The 10,951-nt window shown below is 40.4% G+C and overlaps 1 protein-coding gene across 1 annotated transcript; it reads right to left on the bottom strand.

Moving 5' to 3' along the window:
* Nucleotides 1-168: 168 nt before the first annotated feature.
* On the bottom strand, nucleotides 169-10,802 carry LOC130561267 (outer dynein arm-docking complex subunit 4-like). Its single transcript, XM_057345471.1, has 16 exons — nucleotides 10,671-10,802; nucleotides 10,413-10,544; nucleotides 9,385-9,585; nucleotides 9,247-9,348; nucleotides 8,996-9,143; nucleotides 8,666-8,890; nucleotides 8,300-8,428; nucleotides 8,071-8,149; nucleotides 7,879-7,965; nucleotides 7,588-7,784; nucleotides 7,290-7,390; nucleotides 6,978-6,989; nucleotides 5,065-5,128; nucleotides 2,220-2,906; nucleotides 2,013-2,140; nucleotides 169-1,823 (listed from the first exon to the last, which is right to left on the bottom strand). The coding sequence occupies exons 1-16, from the start codon at nucleotides 10,785-10,787 to the stop codon at nucleotides 1,356-1,358; spliced, it is 2,877 nt and encodes a 958-aa protein (XP_057201454.1). The 5' UTR covers nucleotides 10,788-10,802; the 3' UTR covers nucleotides 169-1,355.
* Between the last annotated feature and the right edge of the window lie 149 nt (nucleotides 10,803-10,951).

Raw genomic sequence — 10,951 nt, 5'->3', positions numbered from 1 at the left:
GATCTGTAGTTAAACTCTTAGATTGTGAATGTTTTCACATTAGGAGTAAGCATGCAATCACCTATTTGAAACTAATGTGATTACTCCCCTACCGGATGAATAAATTCAAAAGTGTGAAAAAAAATCAACTCGACACTCCAAAAAAAATAAACACAAAAGACATGGTCATCAGAGCCAAGCACATTCTTTATTAAGTGTACAAAAACAAATGAAAAACATGGCAAGTGCAAAAATATAGCGCCTTGATATCAGAGACCCAAGATAAGCATGGCTTCAGCCATCTACAAAGCTACAGATAAGGAAGGCACCAGATCGATGCTTGTCACAGTATTTAGAGCGCACATTTTGCAGAACTGATATGAAAGAGAGAGAGTAAATGTACTAGCGCATGTGAATACACTTGTTTTATGAAGGAGCTGATTGTATCAACTAATCCACTAATCTAATCAGAAATATGGGCTACACTGGTTTGACAACACTGTAAATTGGAAGAAAGCTCAGAGAGAGAACATTCAGACACAAAACCATCCCACAGAATGTATGCAGCATTATTTGATTAGAAAAAAACCTTGGTGAATTTTATGTGATTGCAAAGAAGAAAACAATGTAAAAATGTTGGCATGCACGCACAGACTCGGAAAAGACAATCAGAACAGACAATATCAGTGATTCGAGATAACAACGGTGCAGCGTGTATTTTTTATTTTTCATCGTACCAGCCCCACAAAAGCAGAAGAGAGTGGGGGACAGTGAAAAATAACACGCTAAACTAACAGAGTCACACTCTAAACCCTAGCAAAGTCCCTTTGATGAACAATCAAAACTACCGATTGTTTTTCCTCAGAGTTAGAAGATCTAAAAGGTGTCTAAATCTTCTAATATTACAAAGAAAGTCTCAAACCGAGTCTGAATACAAGAATCGACTACAAGCAGTTTATTTAAACCAGCAAAGTTGTGCTAAATCTAAGTGCTCTATAATAATGTCAAGTGTAGGGAAGACCATTCGTGAATGCACTTGTGTAAAGGGAACACGGGGATGGTGTGGTGGCCAAAGCCACATGAACTAGCACCTAACGCAGAGTGAATCCAGCAAAGTGATCCGTAACCTTAAGGCAGATACAAAGGCCTCTGAGCTCGTGTTGCCAGGCAAAGGAAAAGGCACCAGCAGGCTGCTTTGGAACGTCTGGTGTCACACCGCTGGCCAAATCATCTCAAGCCATCCCCGTGCATACACTAAAGCTGCAAAACCCACACGCATTTCACCTACACGCATGCAAAAATTGACATCATTCACAGCTAGGGCCCTCAGGAAATGTCTCTTCCTCTTCCCCTCTCTTCTCTTCTCTTCGCTTCGCTCACAGAATGGTACACTTTTTCTTCTTCTTGTCTCCGTCCTTTTTGCCCTGGTCATTGGTAGGTTTGTCTTCGGAGAAGCTAGAGAATTTGGTGTCTGCTGTAATTGCTTCCCTCAGGGCGAGGAACCAACGGCCCTCACCGAGGTAAGACAATGTACCCAGCTCCATCTCAACTTGGGTGCCCTCCTTACCCTCTTTCTGCAGAGCCAGGATCTCCAGCAGATCGATACCGGTCTGAACGGCTTCCACACCTGCTGAGCAGCCTAACGTGACGTGGGCGCGGCTGCCGGCTGGGAGAGCCTCAATGCTGGGCAGAAGGGCTTCGGGAGCCCCGGTTTTGTCTCCCCCTTCAGGCCACAGCTTCATCTGCGTTTCGGTCAATGCCACACGCGCCCCAAACGTGCGAGGGGTCACTATGAGAGCAGTGACGGAAATCTCATCAGACTTATCGAAAGAATCTTTGACCACCTAGGGGAAATAAAATAAAAGCAAATGTAGGGATGTACAATTTATCAGAATTGGACGATATTAGCGTTTCGCCATCTGTTTAAATTGGTCAACCATCCAAGCAAATAATATAATAAAAGTCTTTAAAAATAAGTCTGCCAAATGTGAAAGAAAATAATGTGTATGATTTAAAAAATGAGGAAAACAGACCTGTAGCTCTGCATATTCCTCTGCCCCCTCAGCCTTGCCGTAGTCACAAAACTTTGTAGTGCAATGGAGAGGAGCTGTAGTCTGAAAGTACTGCTCAAGATCAACTTCTTTCTCTGCCTCGCCAGTAACTAGAAAAAAACAAATAAACATTGTATTTACAAAAACACAAACACTGTAGACAAGCATGCGTTTACACAGTCCACTCACATTCACTGATGTGTTGTTTGAAGGCGTCCAGAGTGTCCAGTGTCTTGAGAAAGTCCATGGTGGCACACTTTATCCGCTCCTCTTCCTCTGGAAGCAGAAACCAGCCAAAGAACAGAGGCAGCCCTTGTTCTTTCTGCTCAATCTCTGCCTCTTTTGGAACCTCAGCTTCAGCTCCCTCTGATGCTTGTACCTTTTCTTCCTCTTTCTTCGTCTCCCCACCTTTATCAAGCTCTTCATCCACAGCAGCGGGTTTGGATTGTGCCTCTTTAGCAGGCTCCTCCTTTTGCTTAGCTTCCACCTCTTTCACGGCTTCTTCCTCCTGTTTCTCAGGTTCAGAATTCACTTGTGGTTCTGCATTAGATACCTGCTTTTCTGGCTCGGGTGATTTCGGTGCAGATTCTTCCACCTCAGGTTTCCCAGCAGCTGGAGTTTTCTCTGGAGCCACTTCAAGTTTCACTTCAGATTCTGTCACTTTGTCCTTTTCTGGCACGTCTGCAGCACAATGCTCTATCGCTGGGGTCTTCTCTGGCGCCTCCTGCTCAGGGGCTGTTTCTAAAGGTGCCGCAGCCATTTCTTCAGATTTAGGCTCCTCTTTCTTTTGCTCTGTCGCCACTTCCTGTGTCTCAGCAACAGCCGCTGGAACTTCCTGATTCTGTTCGGCTTCCATTGCTATACAGCAGGCTGTTTCTGAAAAACAAACCAATTCAAGAGTGAGAGTCTGAATGCATTTTATAAGAGACTTCCGCCAGTTTTAAAACTAAACCTTTCATGCCATGTCAACTTTGTGTATAAAAAATAAAGATGCAATTTTCAACTATCAAGATATCAATTATCAACATATTAGATAAAAATGCTAAAAACATTTTAGTATATTAAAAAAACAAACATTTTTTAAAAAGACTGATCGAAAAAGACTTATTCGTCAGGTGAAATTGTAATAGCGCAATTTGAAGCTGCATTGAAACTGTATGACCATCAACACAATAGTCACTGTTGAACTGCATTATATGGGGAAAAAATGATTGAATGTTAATTTATTTTGGGAAAAAAGACAGGCCTTGTTTTGACAGTGGGGTGAGTGAATAATTCAGAAATGTTTCTTTTTTTTGGTGAAGTAATCTTTTAAATTACAGACTGCTCCAGTCCATTTAAAGTAAATATAGTTTCAAAGAAGCTGATTTGCATGTCTATTACAGAAGGCAAAGCAAGCAACACCTTAAGCATACGTCAGTTCGAAAAACATTTCCACTTCGGCTGTTGAAAATGTAAAAAATACCCACAATACTTACAAGGAATTTTTTTTACAGTCCACAGCTGCATATTTCACTTTCACTCTAATTTAAAAACCACTGCTCCGTTTAAACCAATAGAGACCTAAATTCATGTGAAATAAAATGCCACTGTGCAATCCCAGAGAAATCTGAGAAGCCATTTATCTGCCAATGTAAGAGCGGTTTCTCTCTGGCTCACACATTACTCCCTTATTTTTAGTGGTCAAGCCCCAAAGCGACAAAGACTCCTATTGTATCTATTAGTAACCCAAAGAAAATCGGCATAACTCATGACTTCAAGATCTTCTGATATAGTATCTTTCAGATTTCCTAACGATAAGCAGAAGCTGTTTAAATAAATGTTAGGAGTCATAAGATGTGTCTTGTAAATAATACGATGTCAAAGGCAATGCATTTATTGCGAAACCAACTACACGCTGTCATCTCTTCATCGACCCACCTCTGTTCCCCATTTTAACAGCACTATGCAAATCTTTACAGCTTAATCAAATAAAAAAAAGACTTCACATCACAGAGGCAAAAGAATTCAGGTTACAATTTAACCACATGGGTTAAAAAGTGACCTAACCAATAACCATATGAAAAATAACAACACTAAATAACAAAATTCACTGCTCAGTAATTTGATTTCAGAATAACAAGCACGGTACTCATTTAAACTTGGAGACAGTCCAGACTCTTGAAAAAGTGTGAAAAAGCAGAAGTGGAGCTCAGCAGGAAGGTCAATAACAGTAGTCGTGGGACAGCAGCACCTGCACATCATTTGGGCCACTTCTTCGAGGCTCTGTCTCAAAGCCATGGCAGCTGCCTACCTAGGCAGCATTTATGCATCGTGCAGAATCTTAAGAATCAAACTCGTTTCGAGTCGGGTCAACACCTCTCTAGGTAGGCAGCCCATTAGGTTTTGGGATGTAACGTTGGCCTTTGTATGACCAAATAAGATTCGGACACGCCATCTAATCTATGAAGACAAAGGAAACCCAAAACGAGCAATGTATTCACTCTGACAGCGATAACAGTGAAGAGCTATAATAAAGCAGAAGCTGCGATGGGCCGCATTTTTTACACGCGTACTTTATTTAAATACATTATATACACAAATTCAGTAAAATTCTAAGCGCTGATGTAACGTAAACTGAAATGGGGCCTTGTAACAACGGATATAAAAACGCTCGAGCCCGTGAAGTCCGTTGAAAATCGTCTGATCGTGAACTCCGTTAATTACGGCTAACAATGCAAAGGCAGGGATCCGGGGAGTGGCAGTGCCCAGCCACGCTGCATGCAGACAAAACAAATCAGCGTGGCAATGCCATGCATAGCGGGGAAAGGAAACACATACCAGAAATACAACCGTTTATGTTCAAAATAAATATTTTTTCTCGTAAAGTCAGATCAAGATTATTCGCACAACCAAACCTATTGATTCTAAACGTGCTTTACAAGATTAAAAGTATTAAAGGAAAAAACTCACAATGTGAATGAAACTTACTTGGTTACAACGTTAGCAGATGTTTGTAAAGCTGTCACCGATCGGGGCTGAGGTTCAAACAGACGTCCAGCCAAATTCCACGTTTCTCCTGAGCTGCGCAGAAACCCCGCCTGACCGAGCAGTGAGCACTAGCAGTAATCAGGAAACAAAACGGAAACCACTGGCACTTGAACACGCTCACTGCGTGCACGAGTGCGCGGGCACTGAAGGGAGAAGGGAGAGGCAGACAGTACAGAACCGAGGCAAATTTTAAGCGCGCTCCCGTTACTCGTTGTGCACGTCAGACACCGGAATGTGACCACACTATAACGTTAACCCGTGTGGCTGGATGATAATAGTTACAAAAGTTCCTACATTATGGCAGTAATTACTTTGTTACTTAAAAATACATATTTAAAAAATCTGTATTTTTAAATCAGGAAGACCTGGTAACAAACACATAGGCCTAATGAATTGTTTTCAACATGATTGGGATGCATTACAGGAATACGTGCAGAGTTATCAAAATGATTGACTCCACTAAAATAAAATAAAAAACAGTTTTGAATAGACTGTGATGCCAGATTAAATTGAAGATTTTAATACTTCACACAAATGGACGTCTCTGTCATGTTTTAAAGGATACATGAAAATAAACAAATTATTCATTGCTAAAGTATAAAATAGAGGATCTGTAGAACCCCTTTATTTTTCTGATTATATTTTTACAGGTCTGTTTTATAAGAGCATACCAAGACAGATTTTTAACAGCTGCAGTAAGCAGGTTGTATCTTGTTGGTATCTGTGAGGCACACGTGAAGTGTATGGGGGGTTTTTATGCATCCTGAGACATTGCACTAACAAGTTCTACAGATAAAATTAACTGTTTCAGAGTATCTGCTTAGAGTTCAGCTCAAATGCAGGTTTACTGCAGCTGTTTTCTCACATTTACTGGTGGTGAGTTTGTGTAATTGGCAAATACAACCCACACAAACACACTGTGACACACAAATTGGCAGTTCTTCGTGGTTACATAACCTGTCACGACACATACTGGTGTCGAATTTTGTTCCTAATTTGACCGATTGTTACTTTATAATCTATAACTTTAAAATGTGTGTAAATCTAACTGAAGATGAACGTATGCGGGATATTGTTTTTGAATCCATGTTTGGATTATAAATTATACTTCTCTATATCAACACAAGGCCTGCTGTGTTCACAGCGTGTGTGTTTATTGCAAAACATTAAACGGTGTCAGGGCAACATCCTTTGTACACTGGCATCACAAATATCAAGCATAATTTGTTTTAACTCCTGTGACAGTTTATTTATGTAAAACTATGCAAAACATTTATATTGAAACTCCTTAAAGGTAAAGTGTAACTTTATTAGCAAGATACTTTCTGCTATCTCAACGCAGTAACAAAATAAGACACACGTGGGTTTACCTTCAGCAAAAGTGTAAACATTGTGGCTATGTTCAAATTAGCCAAACAACATGTCACCATCCAGTTCAACAAATAAGTTTGGGGTGGAAACAATATGCTTTTATAGTTAACTAAAAGTAAGGCCAAATCACAAAAGGCATCACACTTCTTACAAGCGGAATTATTTTGAGGGTACATATCATCTTGAATATATATATTCACAGTTAGTATAACACTTCCTTCCTCTAACACACTTTCTGATCAGGTCATGAGAAGGCGGTAGGGGGTGTGGGCCAAAGTTATATATTTATATAAGTTATATAAATATTTTTTATTTTTGCTAATCACCTTGATGCCGCGGAAGTCACACAAATGACACAATTCACCTTTCAACAGTGATAACCAACTTGGATCCAACACAAAATTCCTTAAGCAGACTGGCTGGATATACAGTATGTGTGCTAGTAAGTATGCATTAGTCCTGACTTGTCTTGGGAGTGAATTTATTTGATTGTAGCCTTATTATTCAGTGGGGTTTCTCGTCTTAATGAGCCATTTTAAGTCTTGCCTCCCGGAGAGCCTGCAGGGCCAGAAATTGAGGAATTGATTAAAGTGAATCAATATAATATCACATGAGGCACACAAGGACATAAGACATCTGATGAAAGAAAGGAAACGCCCAGGAATCAAGTGGCAGACAGAGAAATTAAAATAATAAATAGATGAATGTTTTGCTCAGGCATCTACACAGAAACAACAGCATACATCACATATTTTAGAAACTAATTATATTGCAGTTTAAACAAAACTACAGAAAGCAAGAGGCAGAAGAATAGTGAGATAGATATTAAGAGGGATGAACAGGAATGTCTGTGTTGACCTTCTGGATGGCTTCTCTGGCAGAGTCATCCTGCAGCAGTTTTGCCCGGTCTAGTGCCTTCTCGAAGTTTACAACACTAGCCTTGTAATTACCCAGCTTTACTGTGAGAGAGAGAGAGATATATTCCCAAATGATCTAATCGTAGAGTGCAGCATAGATCAGATTTACAAAATGAACGCATCAACTCTTATTGATTCTGAGCATTGTGGGAAATGAGATTACTCATCGTCACGTCACAGAGTGCTTTAAACCCTTTTCTTCCTGGGTTTCTGTAGTTTCTAGTGTAGTTCAAACTCACATTCTGCCTGTGCCACGAGCACACTCGCGTTGAGCTGCCATTTCTCATCGCCGATGTCATCAGCGGCCTCAAAAGAGTGCAATCCATAGCATCTCGCCTCAGTGTAACGCTTCAGCTCCAGGTAACAGCGGCCGATCTCATGAAACAACCAGGCTTTCTCCAATCCACCACACGCTAGAGGTACCTTCTTCTCCCAGCTACATGCACACATACATAAACAGGCACATACATTATACCCAATGACCATTACAATAAGACCATTAAAAATTAATTAACATAAGATGTACTTACACCTCTATGGCCTGCTCAAACTTGCCAATGCGTGCGTATACACGCCCGATGTTGTCCAGAGCTCTGGATTTGCTGTCCGTCAGGTCGCTATAAAACAAAACACAATCCAAACACCAGGGTGTGATGTATGGATGTTATTAACAAATAAAAAATGCCAGACATGCTTATTTCCTGCTCTCAATGGTATCTCACCCTTGCCTTGCCAGCTCCAGGTCCTTCTTATGATGATTCAAAGCCTTGTCCATATTCCCAAGATCCATCAGGGCATTGCCTGAATGAAGCATGAGAGAGAGAGAGAGAGAGAGAGAGAGAGAGAGAGAGAGAGAGAGATGGAAAGACATTAAGTTTATAATTTGCAACTGTAGTTATAGGTTAAATGATATTTTATGCAATAGGAAGATCTGATTCAAGATCAGTTTACCAATGCAGCTGTGCAGATTCCCAAGCACTTCTCTTTTATTGGGCAGGACCTCTTCTGACCACCCGTGCACTGCCTTTAATACCTCACGGGACTTTTTCAGGCTCTTCTCTGGATTGCCTGCACTTAAGCCTATGAACAATTCCATTTAAATACCAACAATTATGATCATAATTCTGCCTCTACAGGTTGTTCCGGATTCACTTTTTTTCTATAATAAGAGTACAATGTGTCACTTGAGATGAGAAATGTTTGATACATGCGGTTAATATCCATATATTGTTTGCATGTATAAACAGTATCATGCTAAATGTTTCAGGAACTTTAAGCTATGAACTTTGACCTCTCTAAGACTCTGTGAGGGTTCACCTGCATCGATCTCCTCCAGGCTGGCAAGGACATAGTAGGTGGGGTCCGAGGGGGGCTTGTGCAGGGCACTGTTCCATTGTTGCTGCATCAGTTTTCTCTCCCGCTGGCGTGCGTAGATGGGCTTCTGCTGCCTCCAGAACTCCGTCCGGGTGTCCAGATATGAGATACAACCTTCGATCAGATCCTGCACGTGCTCTCCAGTGCGTATCTTACCTTTAATGAGATCTATATGGGAACAGACAACAATACACTGTGAATATACATCAAAACATACGCAAATTAGCATCTTAATTTTGATCTGAAATATCTTTTTTTTTTGAAGACACACACCCTCATCCTGGAGAAGTTTTTCTAAGTATTCTTTGTCGCTGTACAGCTCTCCCAAAAGCTGCTTGGTTGTTTTTTCACTTTTGGCTATTTTCCAGCCATGCGGTTTGGGTTCCTTCTTACGAGGATTAATCTGATGTATGGGATGAACCTTTAGGAGCATATCAAACAAACAAATACACATTATTAACTATATATATTTACCTAACTGAACACAGCAGTCAAAATGGTGGGGTAAGAGAGACCCAACTCACCCCATTATGCTTGTCTCCTTTAGTCTGTAGCTTCACAGAGGAAGGACCTTTTGGGTTATCGTGAGAGAGATTGTTGATGTATTTTGAAATCAAGAAGTAATTCTTAGATAAGAAAATGACTTTGCTGATTTATCAGACCTCTGCAGTTTTCGAGCATGTTGTGTGTGGTTTTTCTAAAGACTTACTGCCCACTGAATTGTAAATGGCCTCTTGAGCTTTCTGGATTCCCAGCCTGAACTCTTGCAGATCTGGTCGTAACTTATGGCCTCTGTGATAGTAGACCAAAGCAAACTCAAAATCACCCATAGTATACAGGGCCACTGCCTTCTGATACAGACCCTGCAGGAAACACATAGTCTTAAAGGGACAGTTCACCTAACCTAAAGATGAAAACTCCTTCATCATTTATTAACGCTCATGTCTTTTCAAATCTGTATTCTTTCTTCTGCAGAACACAAAAGAATATATTGAAGAAGGTTCAACAACCAAACAATTTTGGACCCCTTTAGCTTTGTATCGTATGGACACAAAATCACTTTTTGGGAAATTATTATCTTTTGTGTTTCACAGAATAAGGGCTAATATGCATGTTTTGAACAACATGAGGGTGAATAACTGATGAGATTTTTTTTATTAAACAATCCCTTTAAGTTACCAGCCACAAAAACTATTTAATCTGATGATGGAGAGGACAGAATCCGTGAGGCAACCACAAAAAGAACCGAGCATCCACATTTTTTTTTACTAAATAATAAACGTATAGATTTCATAATAAAGGCTCTCAAGTGGCTCTCAACCTTTTTGACTTCAATATTTATAGTAAAAAAAGTTGAGATCCAGTGCCTGGCATGACTAGAAAACTATATATTCATTATAAAAACAAAGACTACATATTTTGATATTTAGTTGTTTTAACTTATTTTAGGACCCCCTGGCTGAGAAACACTGCTTTAGACCATGATAAACCTAGTACAGATCAATGTTATTGGTAACTGACAGGAATGAGAGGGCAGATTGTAATCAGACAAGGTACTATGACGCCACCTACAGGACATTTAGCTGAATGGCACCAAAAAGTATTTCAGATCTTTCGGTTAAGGTAAGGTAATATCAGATCTATATAAAAAACAGTTTTACCTTTGTATAACAGAAAAAGTAAGTCGCACCTTAAAAAAGTCTTTGTTATCTTTGAGTGAAGTCTCGGCATCTCTCAGCGCGTTCTCTGCATCGCCTAGTTTCACATAACACCTGGACCTGGCGACCAGACAGGTCTTATCATCCGGCTGCAAACTCAAAGCCTAGCGAAAAACACAGTCGACTATCACGCAGTCTGATGGACATAACGGTCTCATTTATGATGGCTGGCAATAAACCAACCATTAGATAATCGTGTTGAACAGAGCGACCCCGGTAGGTTAACTTACCGTAGAAAAGCTCTCAATGGCTTTGGCATTCTGTCCCTTATGAAACAGCTGCTCTCCTTCTGCCATATAGGTGGTGAATGAACTCTTCGGTCCTTCTCGATCACCGTTTTCGGACATTTTTGTCGTACTTTTATTCTAGAGTCTGAACCGTTCAGTACACATCGACTTTCTAGTTTAGGACCGTCCCGTCCTCTGTATCCTAGCAACGGGCCTAACAAATCCCAGAGGAACCAATGAACTGCGAGGCAATTACAGAAATGAAAATTTTCATGTATATTACT

This window comes from Triplophysa rosa, linkage group LG11 (assembly GCF_024868665.1).
Source record: "Triplophysa rosa linkage group LG11, Trosa_1v2, whole genome shotgun sequence".
NCBI lineage: Eukaryota > Metazoa > Chordata > Actinopteri > Cypriniformes > Nemacheilidae > Triplophysa > Triplophysa rosa.
Note: the sequence above shows the minus strand (reverse complement) of the source record. Positions and strands in the feature narration are given on the sequence as shown.